Source organism: Rhipicephalus sanguineus, chromosome 7 (assembly GCF_013339695.2).
Source record: "Rhipicephalus sanguineus isolate Rsan-2018 chromosome 7, BIME_Rsan_1.4, whole genome shotgun sequence".
Lineage (NCBI taxonomy): Eukaryota > Metazoa > Arthropoda > Arachnida > Ixodida > Ixodidae > Rhipicephalus > Rhipicephalus sanguineus.
This window is the reverse complement of record NC_051182.1, coordinates 165582081-165601222: the sequence shown is the minus strand read 5'-3', so window position 1 is coordinate 165601222 and position 19142 is coordinate 165582081. Positions and strand designations below refer to the sequence as shown.

General features: G+C 46.4%; 3 protein-coding genes across 4 annotated transcripts in view; 1 reads left to right on the top strand and 2 right to left on the bottom strand.

Annotated features, from left to right (window-relative positions):
* Positions 1 to 19142, bottom strand: part of LOC119400482 (RNA binding protein fox-1 homolog 1-like) — a 412311-nt gene that overhangs the window by 302634 nt on the left and 90535 nt on the right.
* On the top strand, positions 9151 to 11907 carry LOC119400481 (uncharacterized). Its single transcript, XM_037667540.2, has 2 exons — positions 9151 to 9634; positions 10242 to 11907. The coding sequence occupies exons 1-2, from the start codon at positions 9299 to 9301 to the stop codon at positions 11682 to 11684; spliced, it is 1779 nt and encodes a 592-aa protein (XP_037523468.1). The 5' UTR covers positions 9151 to 9298; the 3' UTR covers positions 11685 to 11907.
* LOC125759398 (uncharacterized) lies at positions 13052 to 15401 on the bottom strand. 2 transcript variants are annotated; one of them, XM_049418081.1, is made up of 3 exons: positions 15061 to 15401; positions 14631 to 14914; positions 13052 to 14556 (listed from the first exon to the last, which is right to left on the bottom strand). In XM_049418081.1, exons 1-3 carry the CDS (start codon positions 15288 to 15290, stop codon positions 13523 to 13525), a joined length of 1548 nt encoding a protein of 515 aa, XP_049274038.1. In that variant the 5' UTR covers positions 15291 to 15401; the 3' UTR covers positions 13052 to 13522. The 2 variants fall into 2 exon arrangements, with proteins under 2 accessions (XP_049274038.1, XP_049274039.1); XM_049418082.1 differs by lacking the exon at positions 15061 to 15401 and having other exon boundaries at positions 14631 to 14977.

Here is a 19142-nt window from a genome sequence, read left to right as displayed (position 1 = left end):
AAAAAAAGGGGGGGGGGGCTGCGGTGTTGCGGCAGCAAATGCGTGACAGTAAGTCACAGTATGGCACGGTATCGCTCTTGCTGCGTTACCGTGACATTTTTGTTCTTCTATAGTTGAATAGTTTACAGGAAACTAAAGGCAAATATTAAGTCGACGTTGATTGTTGAAATAGCGTTCCAGAAACCTCGTAGTGCTTGTTTCGGGCCAAGGAAATGTTTATTTTGAATGAAAACCACGTTTTAGTGGTCCGCACAGCGTTAGCGCACTTCAAATCGCGCGCCTGAAAAGGCCTCCTGACGTAGCATTTGCCATGCCCATCGTTGGCCCCCTTTACTGCCCGGCAGCCGACGCTGTGGTTTCTGCTCTGAAGGGCACATTACGCAACATCGCACAGGACACGGCATTTTGTCGAACTTGCCGTTAGAGCGACTTTCATGAGCGTGCAAGGCACACGCAGCAGTACGCTATTACGAAACTACCACTGAGACGCGACCGCAGCTCTGCGAAAACGGAACCCGCACCGTTCTCCACTGCAACATCAAGTTCTTTTTTTCCGTCAGTCAAACAGAAACGCACAGGCAGAATTTCAGCCTTTTATTACGTCTTGAAATGCTCGGAATGTTCTTTTTTTATCATGAGTAGCTTGAATACTAGTGATAATTTGTACTCGGGACTGTTGACGTCATCGGGCGCGTTCCAAAACGTGCCACTGGTGGCGCATATAGTGTCGTACATTTGCCTTGACTTCTCGGTTGATAGAGCATTGCTATTGATAATATTGATATTTTATACGTTATCAAAGATTGACCTTTCACTCTGACGTAAATTTTTATTTGCCTTTAGTGTCTCTTTAATGAATGCGTGACAACCTTTCCTTTTCTTCTGTATTTCTTTGGCGTGTTCTTCGACGATGGCGTGTCACCTCAAAGGCGACACTTACGACAAAAACAGCGCTCACAGCAGCTTAGGTGCAGCCCCAAGAGCTAGAATCGCATCTGGAGAAAAAAAAAAAAAAAGAATTGAGCGAGTACAAAGAAACAAGGCGAGTCTATATCATCGTGGATTTTCGAGGGAACGAAGAGTGGCGCCATCGAAAATGGCAGAGCCGTATCGAAAGAAGCCAAAGAAAATGCCCGCAGCCAAAGGACCAGTGGCTACGAACAGCAGCAGGTAATAGAACGAAGTAGAAAGCATAAAACGCCAAGGGAACGGAGCTCAAAGCAGGGAAGTAAGCGCGAGAAGCTGCGAAAAAGAAACAGCGCAGCCTCTGCAACTACGCGCGCTCATGGCTGCAGGGATCTAGCCGTCCAATCCACGCGGCTTCCCAGGCAAAGAGAAAAGGAGAGGAAGGACGCGACGGGTGCAACGGGGCGTTCGCAGAGTGACCGCACCGAGGAGGCAAGGAGTTGCAGAGACTGCCAGTCTCGGTCTTAACGACTTCTTAATGGCCTCTCGGGCGACTTAAGTCCCTCCTCGCGGCCACAGCCTTTACCCGGCCTGCATCAAGCTGGCGCTGGTGTTGCCAGATCCAGGGCGCCTTCTTGAACTGTGCAGCACGGGTGACGCCGCATCGCCAACGTTGAAGTCGGGGAAGCCGCGTCTCCTGCTTAACGTGCTCGGCCGAGGTCGATTACGATAGCCACGATGCTTGATGTACGAGCGCGTAACTGCACCGGGACAAGCGCAGACGGGGACGAGCGTATAATGAGCTTGTCCCTGTCTTCTTGTGCTCCTGTGCAGTTACGCTCTCGTGTTTCAAGTATCACGAACCACCAAACCACCCAATCACCAATTATGCACGGCAAGTTACGATACCCAGTTACGCGATAGTCAGTGCGCCAAGCCTTACGAGTGGTCGTAATGTGTGAGGAGTATATAACATCACATACAATGCAAACAACTTGAGTACTGGTAGCGAATGCGACAGGCAATAAGGCAGTCGATGCGACAGCCGGAAGCGTTCCATTCCAAGCAACTCAAGTACCTCTGAACCGCTCACGGGTTGCGCATACAGGATTTCTGCACTGGAGCGTCGCGAACGATTTCTAGCGCAATGGAATCGAGTTCAAATTAACGAAGCTAATAGGAAGCCGTTCTACGGTGTCTCACGAGAGTAGATTGCGGTTTAAAGCGTCCTCAATCGGAAAGACGTGTCGGCAGGTGATGTATATATGATAAAATCAACAACTAAATACACCACTGGGAGAGCTTCAGAGAGAGACAGAAAAAATTTACCGAGCAGAGACAATCGTAAGCACTTCACTTACTCGCGCGACATATGTAACGAATGATTCGCTTTACGCGGCTCCAACGGGAGCGTTGGAACCTTTTAAGGGAAAAGCCTTATATGCGAATGTGGCCTTCAGCGAAACGCCGGCGTGAGAGAAGCTACGGGAAAAACAGCGCGCAATCACCAGCTCGCCCAACTTTCAAGTTAAGCAAGAAAGACCACGTGCGTCTAGGGCGGCTAAAGCCATAAAAAAAGAGTATGCATGAGTGTGCATATATGTGATGATAAAGCAAATTAGATTATTATTGAGTTAATTAGCGGAAGTTGATTAGCGAAATTGACATTAGTGACTGGTAATGTCGCACGTCGATATAAACCGCACGGTAAGATGCCACACCAGGTGGCTTCCGCCTTCGAGCATTCTTAGGCGAATGCATCAGCAACCCTGAGAATTTTTGAAACTATTTAGTATACATAAGGAAGAAACTTTCTGCGGTCAATCGGCCTCGCTTACCGACCATGACACTCTTGCGCTAGTGTGTGTGTGCGTTTTCTGTTGTGTTTTTTTTTTTTTGAAAAATTTTAGCCCTTTCTTTTCTCCCTTACCTTTCTGTCCCCCCTTAAGGGGTATTCAGACGGGGGAGGAATGCTCAGGGGAGACGGGGGGATTGCGTATCACGTGACCGCGACGTCACGGATTAGCGAGTGGGCGTGACCCCCCCGCGCCTCCTCGGAGGAGACGGGGACGTTTTCCCCGGAAGGACAAACGATCCCCCTGCGGTGGGGGATGTGGCGGAATTTCGGGCTCTTGTTTGGCCACATTGTTGCACTTGCTCCTGCAGAGAGCGGCAGTGGGTGTCCAGTCTGCAGCTGGATGGTCGTCTGCAGCTCGTCGTCAGCAGCTCGTCAAACGGGTGGTGCAAGCCACCAGAGTAGTCTAGTAACACTGGTCTCCCCCTCCGTTCGCCTCGTCCGTGTGAGTGGGGGGCATTTGTGGAGACCTCTCCTCGCGAGCTGACGTCACTAGGCTCCGCCTTTACCCCCCGAGCATTTCTCCCCCGTCTGAATACCCCTTTACACTCTCCCCAGTGCGGGGTAGCAAAATATGCGCCGTTGACCGAGCAAGCCCCCGCCCCCTCCCCTGCCGCCATTTTCACTGTTTCATTAATTCTTTTTGTTTACCCGATGAGGTGAATAAAAACAGCGAATGCGTGCGCGTTCAATAAAGCATTTCATTAGAAGCACGGGTGTGACCTCTTTATTCTGAGCAGCTCTTCCGCCGCCATCTTGAATTTTCCCCCATGACCGAGCAAGCGCCCCCCCCCCCCCCACCTCTTCAAATCATGTCGGGTTATCTTTCACTGTAGGGAGGGTGAAGGGGGAGGGGGGTCGCTTGCTCGGGATTTTACGGTTAATTCTCTTTTGGTAAACCTCCCTGCCTTTCATTCAAACCTCCTCTCTCTTAGTAAGAAAGAAAAAAAGACATTTATTCACAAGGAGAGGGGTGAGTTAACTACTATAGCAAGCTATAGTCTTTGCCGACGCGTTCCAGGAATCTGTAGCTCGGGCACCACTGCAGCGCATCTCAGCGAGGCTTACGTGAAAGGCTGCCGTTGTTTGGTTCCTGGGCGCACTTGTTGGCGAAGTTGCTGCGCGACGCTGTACAAGAGTCCCGCACTGTCACGCCGAGTTTGACGTGCTGCCGAGTGCGAGCAAAGAGAAGCTTGACTCAGCGCAGGGGGGGGGAGGCTATTTGGCGCAAATTCGTGGCACAGCCCAGCACAGCTGCCGCGCATCTTGGTTCGACTATTAAGCATGCAGTTCCGTATATGAACCACGCTCGGATCCTCTGGTAGACTTATTTTTAGGACCCCACTAAATTCAACCTGCAGACCTACAAAGGGTTACCACTGTACAGCGGCAACGAAAAAAATTATCGCGACAAAACTACACCAAAGGCTCGGCGTCAGGCCAACGGAAAAGTAGCGAGTGCCGCTACAATGCAACGTCAACTGCGTAGTCATGTTTGTCTCTTTTTGTGATACATACCAAATTGGACTGAGCCATATCAGAACTTGGACTTGTCCCAGCATATAAACTAATACTACGTGGTTTAGGCTTTGGTTGCTTCACAAACTAACACTCACCCGAACCCGCGGCACCGTTACCGCGCAAGGAGTAGCGTCAATCTTTGGGCAGACGTGTGGGAGCAACTGCTGCATCTCTCGAAAATGGGGCCCCCTGAGTAAAACCGCGTACACCATGGCGCGCACGAGAACCACTGGATACAATTGACCATGAATGGCGGCGTTTACGTCAACATGACAGAGACAATTTCGAACCGAGTCTGCTTATCGTCGCTGGAATGTGGTCGTCGTGTTTCTGCAGACGGCACCGCTGCTGAGGACGACTGTGCGCCCAGATTGGATGCGCACAAAAATGTCGGCCTGTCTTGTGCGTAAGCATAAAAAATTGCGAGTAAGAGTATGGTCGCGCCTGGTTAGAGGCTTCGAAGTAATTTTTCTCTTCGCCGTTGTTGCGACCTCGTAGCTCGCGGCAGGGCGCCTGAACGTACCAAGACTGCGCTTTCCGACGCGGTACGGCTCCGCTCTATACCGACTCGATAAGCGAGTTTCACACTCGGACGAGAACTGCGCTCGTGTACACAGGCGAAGAAACGCGGTCGGAAGCAACGGTTGACGTCACTCTCGAACAGAAGTAGCGATAAACAAGTGCGCAGAAAGAACTACAGTTTGAAGTCCCCGACGTAGAAGTACTTTTTCTTCGTGCGTCTATAGCTCATATACACACAGAAGAATAAAATAAGAAGAATAAAATAAAAAACTACGGTCGTAAGGTTACTTACGACGGTTATATATGCCGCTAAAAAAAAGCAGTCACACCCATGATATACTGCGGCTAAACCGTGCACACACACACGCACATGCGCGCACGTACACACCATGAAAGCAAAACAACAACTTGCACCAGAAACTCATTAGCGCTTAAAGTCTCAGCCACTGTTTGTGAAAAATGACTCTACTCAATCTCAGAAACTATACTGGCTCTTGCAACCCCGTTTCTATGAGTTAGAAAATTTAAAAACGACAGAGAGAGAGAGAGAAGGAACTGTCTCCGGTTAAAAAAATAATAATAAGCGACTTAGGAAGCGGTTCATTGGCGCGTTAAAGAGGTTCTGGTTTGGAAGTTCGGGACACAGTCCAGTAATCCTCCCAAACCAAGACCGCGATACGAATAGAGGAAAAGGCAACAAAATTTCGAATCAATCAGCATCTCACCATCCGGAAGGTCCAGTTAAATAAAAAGAACCACGGTAACGGCAAGTTAAACTAACTGCAGATGTGGAAGACACTTTTTAACCCGACAGCCGCTCCCGAAACGTAAATTGCGTGAAAACGCGAAACGTCGACAAAACTTACGCGCTGACTTTGCGAGAGCAAAAGTCGACGGAGCTCAGCTACACGTCCAAACTTGTCACACTGTCGTTTAGAAGCAAAATATTTGACGACAAACAGCTCTCGCAGACGTGGCGAAAAAACCCCAGGCCTGCGCAGAACACGCAGCACAGTTACAGCGTAAGCTGGAGGAGCGGCCTTCATGCAGTTCACTGTTTCAGGGTTCCTGCTGCTGCAAGTACAGTTGCGAAGTACTACCCACTGTGCCATAATTAACCATTTTGCGAAGTAGCGAAACAACACGCGCTACGTGGTGGGGACGTGGGGGGTTCAAACCTTTCCTGACATTTTTGAAATTTGCGTGGGTATATAAAACCCCATACAAACACATGCACGACCATAAAAAAAATGTGGTTTAATTCCCTGATCCCCCCTCCCCCCTCCCACGAAAACAATTTCTGGCTACGCCTCCGCAGCCACAGAGATTCCTAAAATTAACTAGAGGGAACTCTGGCGCTGCGATCGTTCAGCCACCATGGGAATGATGGGTAGTACACGGATTTGCCTAGTCTTCGTACTTGCGGGCTTCGAACGCACTTGTGGCTTTGTTTATTGCTGAGTATTGTTTTTTTTTTTTGGATAAAAGAATAGACCATTGTGAACTTCGTGACCAGATTTGAATTGGTGAGCCTAAAAAAGTTAAAGTGGTCAAGCGGAACTGCTGACTTTTGCTGAACTTCGTCTTGCAACAAAGCGGATGCAGGCGACGCGGAGCCAAACGGAGCCGAAAGAATGAAGTTTAGACAAATCCGTGTACTACCCATCATTCCCATGCTGCCTGAAACGCCATGCGTTACAGCACCCATAGACACTAGCGCCAGAGTTCCCTCTAGTGTATCTATACGAAACTATATGCCCACAGCCACACCCGCAAACGCTGCAGTCCCTATGTTGTTGTGAATGAGTTCTGTGGAATCCCGCAAGCTAATGGAAAGGATATGAACGGTATAGCTAGCAACCACCCTTTTGTAGCAAGAAGCCTCAAGGTAATCCACACGGATTTCCCTGTGGCTTCGTGTACAAACGGGTGGTTGTCAATTATACTTTTCACATCCGCTATGTTGCACTCTAAGAGCACACTACAGCTAGCACCTATATGGCACATCTTAGCATCAGCAAAGGGAGGCAGCTCCGTCCATTTCCGGTTAGAGCACGACGGGGAACTGAGGACTCCCAAGGAGAACTGCAGAGAGCGGAAGCTAGCAACGCGCCATTCTGTATAAACTTTAGTCTCTCTCTTAAAGCAAATATGTGCCCGAAAGGAGCGACTCTAGAAACTTTTCTTTCCAGGTATAAAAACCTAACGCGAACACGGAATGGAGTGCAAGAGGGAAAAAAAACAAGGCGACGGCGCAAGAGGCTGACATCCACAGCTGCGCCAGAACACGGCCACAGCCCCGCCGGCGGGGGCCGCCGCAACACAGCCCTGCGACACCTGCAAGTTGGCTGCTCCGCCGAGCGTGCAGCCGCGAAAATTACAACCACGCACGCACGCGCGCACGGCCGAGCAATGCGGAAAAAGTGCGCTCGCAGGCAGAAAACCACTGCCGAGGACCCGGGCATTCGTCGTTCCCAAAAACGTGCAGAATGGCGAAGGATGCCGCACCGGCCTGCCCAGTTTCACTTGAAGGGCGCTTGGGATCAGATCGCACTCAGACACAACGCATGGCTGCGCATTAGGCCGGAATGATGCAAGGAATATGGTATTTCAGGACGCGTTACTCGAAGGTTGCAGGTTCGGTCCCTGCCGGCGGCAAGTTATCTTTTCGTAGAAGACTGTCTTTGCGTCCTCTTGAAAATGACTTCTCGTTTATATACATACAATTAACGTCCCCTATGCATTCCTTGGTTTGACTGCCTGTTAGTTCTCATTAATGTTCTTTCTCAGTCCAAAGCATACTAGCTCAGGCCAACTCCTATGCCACCTCTTCTCCTCCCCCTCTCGTCTCTCGCTCTCTCTCCTATTATATATATAATTAATGATTAATATATGTTGTGTGTGTGTGGGGTGTGGGTGTGTGTTGGGTGGTGTGTGTGTGGTGTGTGTGTGGTGGTGGTGTGTGTGGTTGTGGTGTGTGTGTGTGTGGGGTTGTGGTGTTGTGTGTGTGTGTGTGTGTGTGTGTGTTGTGTTGGTGTGTCGTGTGTGGGTGTGTGTGTTGTGTGTGTGTGTGTGGTGTGTTGTGTGTGGGGGGTGTGTGTGTGGTGTGTGTGTGTGTGTGTGTGGTGTGTGTGTGTGTCTGTGTGTGTGTGTGTGTGTGGTGTGTGTGTGTGTGTGTGTGTGGGTGTGTGTACGCACGCCGTGGTAGCTTAGCACGTACGGTGTCGCGCTGCTAAGCTCTAGGGCGCGGGTTCCAGATTCCCGGCCACGACGGGGCCGCATTTCGATGGGAGCGAAATGCTGAGAGCACTCGTGTGCTTACTACAGTCGGGTGCCCGTTGAAGAACCCCGTGCGGTCGAAATCAATCCGCAGTGCCCCACTGCGGCGTGCCTGGTGGTCACGTCGTGGTTGTGGTATACGTAAAACCCCAGCAATTGTTATCTCTCGGTAATGCTGCGCCAGAGGGTGTACCAACCCAACGCTTCCAGTGCCACGAAAATCTGAGCCTGATAATAATGGTACAATTAAATACCCTTTTCTGTGACGAATTTAGGGCGTAGTATTCACACAACACGAGCGCTCTAGATGAGATGCTCTCAGCGTATATCGACTTTCCTGCACTGTGCAAACGGAAATAACTGTATTTATTTATTTATTTATTTATTTATTTATTTATTTATTTATTTATTTATTTATTTATTATTTATTTATTTTATTTATTCATACATGACGAGAAAGGGAGAGCGTTCATCTACTTTGTGCGATAACCACGCGTATACTATGAATGAGGATTCGAAATATAATTGCTGGATAAGAAAGTCTGACAGTAAAAATATTTTATAATCTAAAGAGAGCTGTCGCAATCCCCTTAAATGCTTAAAATAACAAGCCTAAAATTTTGCAGCTTACAAAATCAGCTTATCTGCAGCAATCTCGACCTTCGCGTGTAATATGATCGCCCACAGCCACCCACAGCTTAACTCGCGAGCAGCGAGGCTTCGTTCCTAAGCGTTAGCGCACAACTGCTTCTCGCGAATTCGGAGGACACGTAAATGAAAAATTATTTCGCGTGCACTTCACCAGCGCGTCGCTAGATGGCGAAGCGTGTACAAAGAGAGGGGGAGAGGATATCGGCTGCCAGCACAGGGTTCATGCGCTATGAATACACATTTAGTTAACGTCGAAAGTCATCGTGAGATGGCCTCTGCCGACATTTCTGAATCGCTTTCCTTCGCGACGTTTCTACGCCAAAATAAATAATGGCCCCGAGTTGTGCGATATCGTTGAGGCAAAGTAAAGCAAAATGAAGCCGGTCCTTACTTCTTGCCGTTAACATCGCGCTATACATAACTTGCAAGTGACGTCAGTTCCCGTCTTCCGGTTTTGCGTCCGCCATCACCGAGTACATACGTCGCAGTGACCGTGCTGTGTTTACGCCTGTGCGGCGGATCGTTTGGCGTTGTGCGCGTGTTTGCATCGTTTGCCTTGCCCGTATGGCGAAGGAGAATCGTTCAGGACATTGTCCTGCATACTTTGATGAACTTGTAGGACCAACGCGGGCCAGGTACAAAGAAAAAATAGCCCTGTGCGACGGCGTGGATCCCTATGAGCTACGGGTTGGTGCTCAAGCCGCTGTTGATGCAAGCCTGCTGCCAACGGTTACCCACGTCGACATTATAAATTATCTGGTACTCTCGACAAATTATGTTTCACTTGACCAGATGAAGGCCTACAAATCGCTGGACTCACACAATTACTTTACGAGCGGATGGGTCCGGAACATCACTGCCAAGAAGTTGCCGTCTGAGCGTGTCGTCGTGCTTAGTCAGGTGAGTTCAGTGCACTCCGCATTTCATAGCCGTGACAAAAAACACAGCAATAACCACAAATGACAGACGAACCTAGGCAAAATTAAAACTTCGACTTCTGTGGGCTGCGCGGAGACGTCGCCGAGCGGGAATGCGGGAGACACCGAACGTGAAATGTTCACAAAAAGTTAGCCAACATTAAACGAACTTAAAAACAACAGCTCTTGTTTTAAAAGGTAACGTGGCGTTAAACAAAAGCAGAATTAGCGGGTGCGGTGTTTACGAAATGCTGTTCTATTGTGTCAGCTGTAGAAGCGCATGTTTTTCCTGAATTTGAGCCCCTGTTCTTTTCCTTCAGTTTACTTTGGATTAGCTGCAACGGGAGCACAGCAGCTGCTTGCAAAATTTGTGCATTATCATTATCAGCTCTGTGTTAACCATGCACACTGCAAAGTGCAGTTCTGGTGCTCATTCAGCGCTTTTTTTTTTTCTTTTTTGCAACCGACCAAGAAAGTTAAAGATAACAATTTCATTGTAACGCACAGAGAAAACGAAAACAATCACGTGTGTTCACTGAGAGATTGAGGGAGGCTATCAAAGACATGCTGTTTTCGCTCTTTATTTGTAGGTAAACCATTCACAGCGCCTGCGGGAAGCACCACTAAAAGTTTGGCTCTTGGTTGACTTGGATGGCAGTATCATCACTGCCCACTGTACCTGCATGGCAGGTGCAGGAGAAGCTTGCTCTCATGTTGGTGCAACTCTCTTTGCGGTGGAAACAGCAGTGCGGATCAGAGACTCTGCGACTTGCACGGACAAGAGCAATGTGTGGCTCCCTGCATACAGCCCTACGACTGAGTTCAAACGGCTCCAAGACATTGACTTTTCGTCGTCTAAGGCCAAGAAAAAAAGAATGGACACCATCCACATCGATTCTCCCAACACCCATCAGCCATCCCGACCAGTGCCAAAAGTTCCTGCTCCAACACCAGATGAACTCGAACGGTGCTATGCTGCGATAAAAGAGAGTGGAGCTAATCCTGCATTATTCATGGTTAATGCAAAATACAGTTCAAATTTTCATCCACCAAAAGAGAATGAGCCGTGTCTCCTTCGCAGTCTAGGGAGCACAGAAGCCAGAACAGAAGATTTGCCGGCCTTACTAGTTCGTGCAGAGAAGGTATTACGTGAACTTAAAATAACTGACGACATGGTGACTCGTGTTGAGAGAAACACGAGAGAGCAGTCTAAATGTTCAAAGTGGTACGCATACCGAGCTGGAAGAATTACAGCATCTGTAATGAAGAGTGTCTGCACAACGAGTGTGAGCCAGCCATCAGTGAGCTTAGTGAAGCGAATTTGTTACCCTGAGAAACAAAAGTTTTCATCAGCGGCAACAGAATGGGGACTGCGACACGAGAACACTGCCCTTTCCAGCTACAAGGCCAAAGCAGTGCAGCAGCATAGAGATTTTCGTCTTAGAAAGACTGGTGTTTTTTTATGTGTGGAGTACCCGCATCTTGCAGCTAGTCCCGATTCATTTGTAAGTTGTGCATGCTGTGGTGATGGCATTGTGGAAGTGAAATGTCCGTACTCTGCAGCGGATTGTGACATTTTACAAACATTGAACAGTCCTAACTGTTCTCTTGAGCAGAGGAATGGGAAGCTTGTTTTGAAAAGAACTCATGCATATTATTTTCAAATTCAAGCACAGATTGCAGTGTGTCGTGTGAAATATTGCGACTTCGTTGTGTGGACACCTACGTCACTTTACACTGAAAGAGTATTGGAGGATGCAGTTTTTTTTAATGAGATTTTGCTAAAGGCAACTCGGTTTTTTACACACGTTGTTCTTCCAGAGCTGTTCGCAGAGTTTTTTACTAAGAAAGGTGAAGCCGTAGAAAGTGGTGCTGCAACTGCTGCGTATTGCTACTGCAGAGGCCCGGAAATTGGAAAGATGTTGGCTTGTGATGGCAAAAAGTGCCCTTACAAGTGGTTTCACTACTCTTGCATAGGTATCAAGCGGGCACCAAGGCAGAAGACATGGTTTTGCTCAGACTGTTCAACCTAATGTCCTTACTAGTCTTCTGTTACAATGAGAATTCATATGTCATGTATACACCACATGTCTCACTTTTGGCAGTATTTTTGTATTTTACTTATTATTTATTTAGTATTTTACTGAAGTGAGGCTCCATAAGTGGTAGTTTTAAAGGCAGCAGAGCTTATGTAGAGGTACTTGTGTGTTGAAACTTTTTTTCCCTTCCTAGGTATTCACTCTTTGATACGTGTAACACCAGATAAGGCTCTACTTATTTCGTGGGAAGTTTCATGAAACCTTCACATATGTTGTGCGAGTTAAAACTCTAACAAAACCAGATTTTACTAACTTCCCGATTCAATGAGATAATTCGAGCATGGTCGTGACATAATTAAAAAGTTTTAACTGTATATCTAACACATGTTTAAAGAATGACACGGTTGTTACTGCATTCAAAATGTTTATTTTCCTTGTAGTTCTTTGGTGTTGACTTGGTTTAGAACTAGTCGGGTGTCACCTCAGAATGAGACACTGCATGTAGTTATGTATGACATCAGCTGTTGCAGGAAATGTCAAAATTTGCTTTGCATTTATTATGTCATTTTAGCAACAACATGTCTTACAGCCATATGATGTTTTAGAAGCACCTTATTTTTCATTTGCTAGTCTCCATTCCTCTTTATGATGCTAGTCATGTGTTACATCTAAATGAGGCAGTACTTGTGTTTATCCTGTAGAAAATTCAGGAAATCTTGAAATCTGCTCGGTATTTGTATTGTACAAGTTTAAGCGGTGACCTACATCACCATTTGAGACTGCTCTATGAATGAAGTTTATTGCTTTTGCAGTGCAGTAAACATTTAGAAGTACACGTAGCCGGGCTAGTCTGTTTATGTTCAATGAATAAGCCACTGGAAGTATGGCTGTTATGCGCAAAGAAATAACGAGGGATGTGGTCAAGGGGAGCATTATTTCTTTGCGCAAAACATGCCATACTTTCTGTGGTTATTCATTGAGCAGTAAACATTGTTGATTGTGCATGATGTCATAGTTGCGTAAAAAAGCATCAGTCATAGTGCTATATGTTTATTTGCAGGAATGAGCTGCTACGTCGCATATTCTTGCTGCTTCGTTGATACTTTCTAGATACGTTATTTGTAAATACAGGTCTGTTCAATATGAGATTGCAAGACAGTGCAGCTGCTCTGCACTAATGGTGCTTTAAACATTTAGTCATCAAGGTGTCAGCACTAACAATAGAATACATTGAATGGTCATTTGCAGTTTTATTTGTGACTTCCAACTCTCACACTGCCCGAGACACTGAAAAATGACTCAAGTTGTGTACTTGTGATGACGACATTCAGCTTTGTAAGTAATCACTGATTAGTGTTTCCCAGCTGTGTATGACTAGTGAATCTAATGACTAGCAAAAAGTCAGTAAACTGGTGTCCAAAAATAAAATGCATCTGTACACCAGCCAAGTCGGTCTGTTTATTTCTGCAATCTACTCGGATGAAACTCGAGTGTCACAACAAGGTCGACGGCAACAATACCTGTCGTCCATGATAGTGTTATACCAGAATTGAATCTTTGAGAACATTGAATAAACATATCATATCTTAATATATTCAAAACTTCGAACATTTACATAGCCATAGTAAAAGATTGTTCAAAAATAAAGGCAAACACTCACTCGAAAAAGTCCCCTGCATGTAAACAATACAATATGAATACTCATTCACGAAAATTCAGCTGCATGTAAACATTGCATTAATACACAGGAAAAAAAGAATTTCAGGCATGCACTAAAAACAAATTTGCTGAATGTAAAGAGCATATCAATTCAATTGCATCCAGAAAAAAAGCTATTCATCATTCACAGGCACAACAGATGAACAAAAATTCGTCAGTGCACAGCACACTGTTACTACCTTGTCCAACAGGGCAATATTGTCACCTTCTTTACGTGTCACAAAATGAACTGGCTGAACAGCTTTCATTATCACATACTTGTTTCGTACCAAACCTATGACCCTTTCTACATGTATCCTGACATTTGCAATCTTCCTTGTGGTTTCTACCTCCATAGCTGACAGCTGCCTCTTCCCTTTTGTAAAAGCAGGGATGTGCAACTTGGCACAGTACAAGCCTAAACTATCAGCAATATCAAACCCTCTGTCCGCGAGAACGACATCACCGTGTGACAGCTTGTCCAGAACTCCACAGTTCTCGGTTATGTGTTTGTCAGATGTTCGACCTCCCCAGCCCTTTGATATGAATGTGATTATCCCCTGTGGACAGATGCCTATTAAGTATTTTGCGGTATTGCTTGACTTATATTGTGACCACGTCTTGCATCTTGGCTGTAGAGAGGACGGTCGCTCAATTTTAATTTCAAAGCAGTCAATTATCAGCGCTACCTTTCTACCGAAAGAGTCATAAAATGCCTGTGGCATTGTGTTACAAATTTCATCACGTGAAGGCCACACAATAGTTTCCTTCAGCCGCCAAAAAGCAGTGTGTAGCCATCTGTCAAATACTCTACTTATTGTTGACTCGGAAACCCTAAAGCGATATCCAAGGTCCTGCAATGGGAAGTTCCACTTCAGTTTCATCAAGAACACCACGAATTCTTGAAACTTACCAAGGCAGCGCTGTGGAGTATGCTTAACAGACACTTCTAGTAGCTGATAGATAGAAAAGAGAACAGCAAAACTTGGAAGCCCAGTGTAAAAGGAGACTTTCTCTGGGTCTTCACGCAATGACAGCTCGGTAATTTCAAGTGCACTTTTCTGAATCCTTAGTGTCCGTAGCTCTGATGTAAGACGCTGATTATCCTCCTCCAGCGCCTTCAGGTCCGCGGCAGTCACGTCTGTCTGTGTGGCCGTATCTGCGAAAGCTATCGCAAAAACAATCGTAAATTGCAAGTAAAAATGGCAAATGGCGATTCTGCGAGTTTGGAACATAACAAACCTGTGTTGGCGGCGGTAAAACTGCAGCCTGGTGAAGCAGTGCTGACTGGCGAACTCGGGACTGTGGAACTCGGAACCTCCGTGTCTGCAGCGTCCAGGTCCATGGTGTCGCACGTACTGGGTGACACAACTTCGCACGAGTCGCCCACAGCGGCGCTTTTCGCTGCCCGCATTTTACGGCGCTCGTACCGGGCAAATTTCGTCGGCGTCTGCTCCATGCAACCATGGCCCAATAAGATGTTCGGCGCCCAGTCGGGATTCGTCTCATCGAAGAGTTTAGCGGGCCTCCCTGAAAAGCAAAGCGCGTTCGCTGTGTTCAATTCGGTGCATCACCTTTCGACAAAAATTTATCTCGCGCATAACGAACTGGGCGATTATCGACTCCGCGGCGATACACTGAGCGAAAAGGTGGGTAGAGTTGGAAATAAAACTTGCCTGTTTTGAAGTGACGCCCGCATACACGAACGTTGTTCAGGGTCTTCAGGTCCTTCCTGTTGATGCGCGCCAGCCATGTGCTTCGCCGCTTCTCTGACAGCTCTTTTGTGCGGGCGCACTGATTTGCGATCACCTTCGGCAAACAGTACATTCCTGCCTCTGGTCCTTTTTCACTTGATTTGCACTTGCTTCTCGCGCGGCAGCCAAATATTGCACAAATCGTCATTGCGATGTACGGTGTCGACGGGAAAAGCGACCGCCGTACAGCTTCACTCAGTGTCGTCTGCTGCGATGTACTCGGTGATGGCGGCGCAGTATCCCAGAGTTCCGCGGTGTGACGTAGTTGCAAGTTATGTATATGTCTGCCTGCGCTTCAGCGCTAAAAGGACAGGCACATGAACACAACAGGACAAGCGCTTGTCCTTTTAGCGCCAATGTGAAGATGTCTCAAGAATACACCAAGAAGCCCAGCAACAAGTTCCAATTAAGTATATGTCTGTCGTCGTCGAGCGTTGTTGACCGAATGTTGATCGAAATATTCTTGCAAATGCTTACCCTGTTTTCCACAACACGTCACAGTTTGATTGATTGATTGATTGATTGATTGATTGATTGATTGATTGATTGATTGATTGATTGATTGATTCTAGTATGAACACGCTCCAGGAGTGGAATCGAGGTTATAAAAATAGACGCAAAAAAAAAGGCGGGGAAGCACTGCAAGCCTCAAACGAAAAGTTATGACAGAAAACAATATGACCAAAACAATCCACAATAAAGAGACTAAAAAAAATATAAACTATTTAACAGAGTTTCAACAATGGTAGAAGACGGATAACTAAGCGGCACTTGAGTAGCGGCTGCATGCGAGTACGATACAACATGGCGGGCTCCCATCGGCCAACAAAAGCGTCCAGACAATTTCCCGTACAACGCGATCAGCGCAGGGACAACAACGAAAGAAGAATCGCTGCGGAAAACATTTGTCCCGCTAAGCGCACCTCTGTGACGCGTCGAGTGACGGTGACAGGACGGTGGTACAAGGATCGATCAGTGGCCGTGTGGGCCACCCTTTTGCTGTCTTCCCAGGAGACCGCTTGATATATGCGGAGAGACGACAAGAAAACGAGAAAGAATGACAACCGACTGTGAAAGAGAGAAAAAGATTAGATTAGATTAGATTAGATTAGATAGATAGATAGATAGATAGATAGATAGATAGATAGATAGATAGATAGATAGATAGATAGATAGATAGATAGATAGATAGATAGATAGATAGATAGATAGAAGATAGATAGACAGACAGACAGACAGACAGACAGACAGACAGACAGACAGACAGACAGACAGACAGACAGACAGACAGACAGACAGACAGACAGACAGACAGACAGACAGACAGACAGACAGACAGACAGACAGACAGACAGACAGACAGACAGACAGACAGACAGACAGATAGATAGATAGATAGATAGATAGATAGATAGATAGATAGATAGATAGATAGATAGATAGATAGATAGATAGATAGATAGATAGATAGATAGATAGATAGATAGATAGATAGATAGATAGATAGATAGAAACCGAGACAGTCACACAACAAGGAAATCCTAGGCAACGGCAGAAAAGTAATCATAACATTCACGCTTAAGTTCCAGCGGTGGAATGAAATAAAATGTACGAAAACGCGAAAAAAAAGTCAAATAAAGCGCGGATAGCGGCAGCGGCAAGAGGCTAAGTGCGCTGCGCCAGCCTTCGTTAAAACGTGTTTACACACAAGAGTGGTGGAACGGCGACGTCTCAAAGGCGTGCGTATAGAACTGACATAACCGAACAGAAAAAAAAAATTACAAACGGTACGCCTTGATCGGTCAAGGATCGAATCATTTTCCAGCGCCGTCAAAAAGAGGTCCTCGCTCAAAGTATGTTATTCCAAATTTTCGTCGGCACACGCGCGATGAATCGTGGCATATATTATTTTTTTCTTATTTCAAACGCGAAAGCTTACTTTGGTGCGTCCTTTTCCTTTCATCGTGAAAAGTTGCGCCTCGTATTCTAGAATTTCGCGTGTCACTGTGTTCAATAAGCTTGCGCGTGCTGACATTCATCTTTAGCTTTCTTTTATTATTATTATTCTGTCCTTAAATAAAGGCGCGCGTGCCTCCATCAGAACGCTGTTTGCGCCACGACTTTAACTCCGCTGAGCCGAACAATAAACAGGCACGACCTCGCAACGGCCTGATCAGCCCTGAGGACGGCTCCACAAAGGACCGGCATGAAATGCGTCACGCAAAAACACTCCTCTTCTTTCTTCTTCATAAAATGCGGCTTTTCCTTATGCAAGACCCCATATGAAAGCCTCGGCATTTCAGGACTGCTAATTAACATGGCGCTGGCAGAGTCTATGCATGCAATGAGTTCCGGCGCGCTGCTTCCGTTGTCGAAGAAGTGCATCCATAATTCTGGTTTCGGGGAAGGGCAGGAAATTGTGTACTATGCCCGAGCGGGCGTGGTCGCTTGCGGTGGCGCGCATACCTTTGTAGGGTATCGGCGGACGGCTCATACTTTTGTACGTGTTGGGCTCTCATCGCAACGACATCGACAGCATGAAGGTCACGTCGCTTGCTGCAGCGGCCGCGCTTCCTAATGGATTGAGCTGTTAGCCTTATATCGTATAACATTGCCATTTGTTGCTGTCGCATTCATTCTTTCGACCTTGCGGCGAAACTGCATGCGACTATATATATATATATATATATATATATATATATATATATATATATATATATATATATATATATATATATATATATATATATATATATATATATATATATATATATATATATATATTAGGTGCATAATAAAATGGATAGGGCTTTAACACAGTCCACCTAACCATTTGTGTGCAGCTATTAAACAAGCTCAAAAAGAAAGTTGGCCGTGAAAGCATTTAGGAACAGACACACATGTCCCGACTTGGCTGAAGCTTCCCAAGAGCAGCGGAGATGGACCAGTTGTTGCGCAGATAATGAGGGAACGGTGGTGTGAGGTTAAATAAGAACAAAGGCAGACAGAGCTAATCGAAATAAACAAGAAAAAAAGAAACGAAGCGAACCATGATCTTCAAAGAATCAAAGTATACTACGTAGCGTAATAAGGCCACTAGGCGCAGTCCTTGACTGGCCCTCTATAAGCCGGATTAAAAGGCTAGCGAATGTTTTTTTTTTTTTTTTACACTCCAAGCGCGGGCGATCAGAAAAAGGAAAAGCCGCGGAATCGAGACTTCGGAAGAAAATCTGGACGCATTGGATCGAGTGAGCAAGCCGGTCGTATCGGCGAGGCAATCGCTGTCTAATCCCCGCCTATGCCTGGAGAAGATTAGAGAGAAAGGAAAAGCAAAAGACGTGCAGGGAACAATGGTGCGATTAGAAAAGGTGTCGTCGTAAATCCTCCGAGGCACGAAAATTGAACTCAAAGGACGGGCTAAGCCGAATGTAACGCATAGAACGGCATCCGGCTATGATCACTGAGGAGTAAAGATACAGGAGCGAAACGAATTAAAACCCCGACCTGCGGCAGAACAGAAATACAGCACTCACATGTAAGTGGATGCTTTTATCGCAAGAATGGATTTAAAGAAGTACATGCCCAACTGTTCTCTTTCTATGCAGGTTTTGAGGCAGTGGTTACCACACCCGCGCTCCTCCTTAAATGACGTGAAGTGAATGCTGCTTAAACCTGTTGAACGAAAAGCGTATTAAGGCGGGGAGTTATACAAAGCCAGATAAGGACCTTCCATAATGATGCTATTATTTATGTTTCCTGTGTTAGCAACATCGAACACAACCCGTTACTTTTCACGAGAAACAGTAAAGGACCGTTGTGCAGCACCTGACGTCATTCTGCGTCCCATCGTGGCTCAGCTGCGCATGCGCTGTAGTCTTGATCTGTTTGTATCTGCGACTGTCATTGCGCAAATGGTAGTTTAGAACTTCAATGTCTCTCTCTCATAGTCAGGATTGTGCTGCGCCCACAAAAAACAAAAAAAAATTACACCATCTCCCGC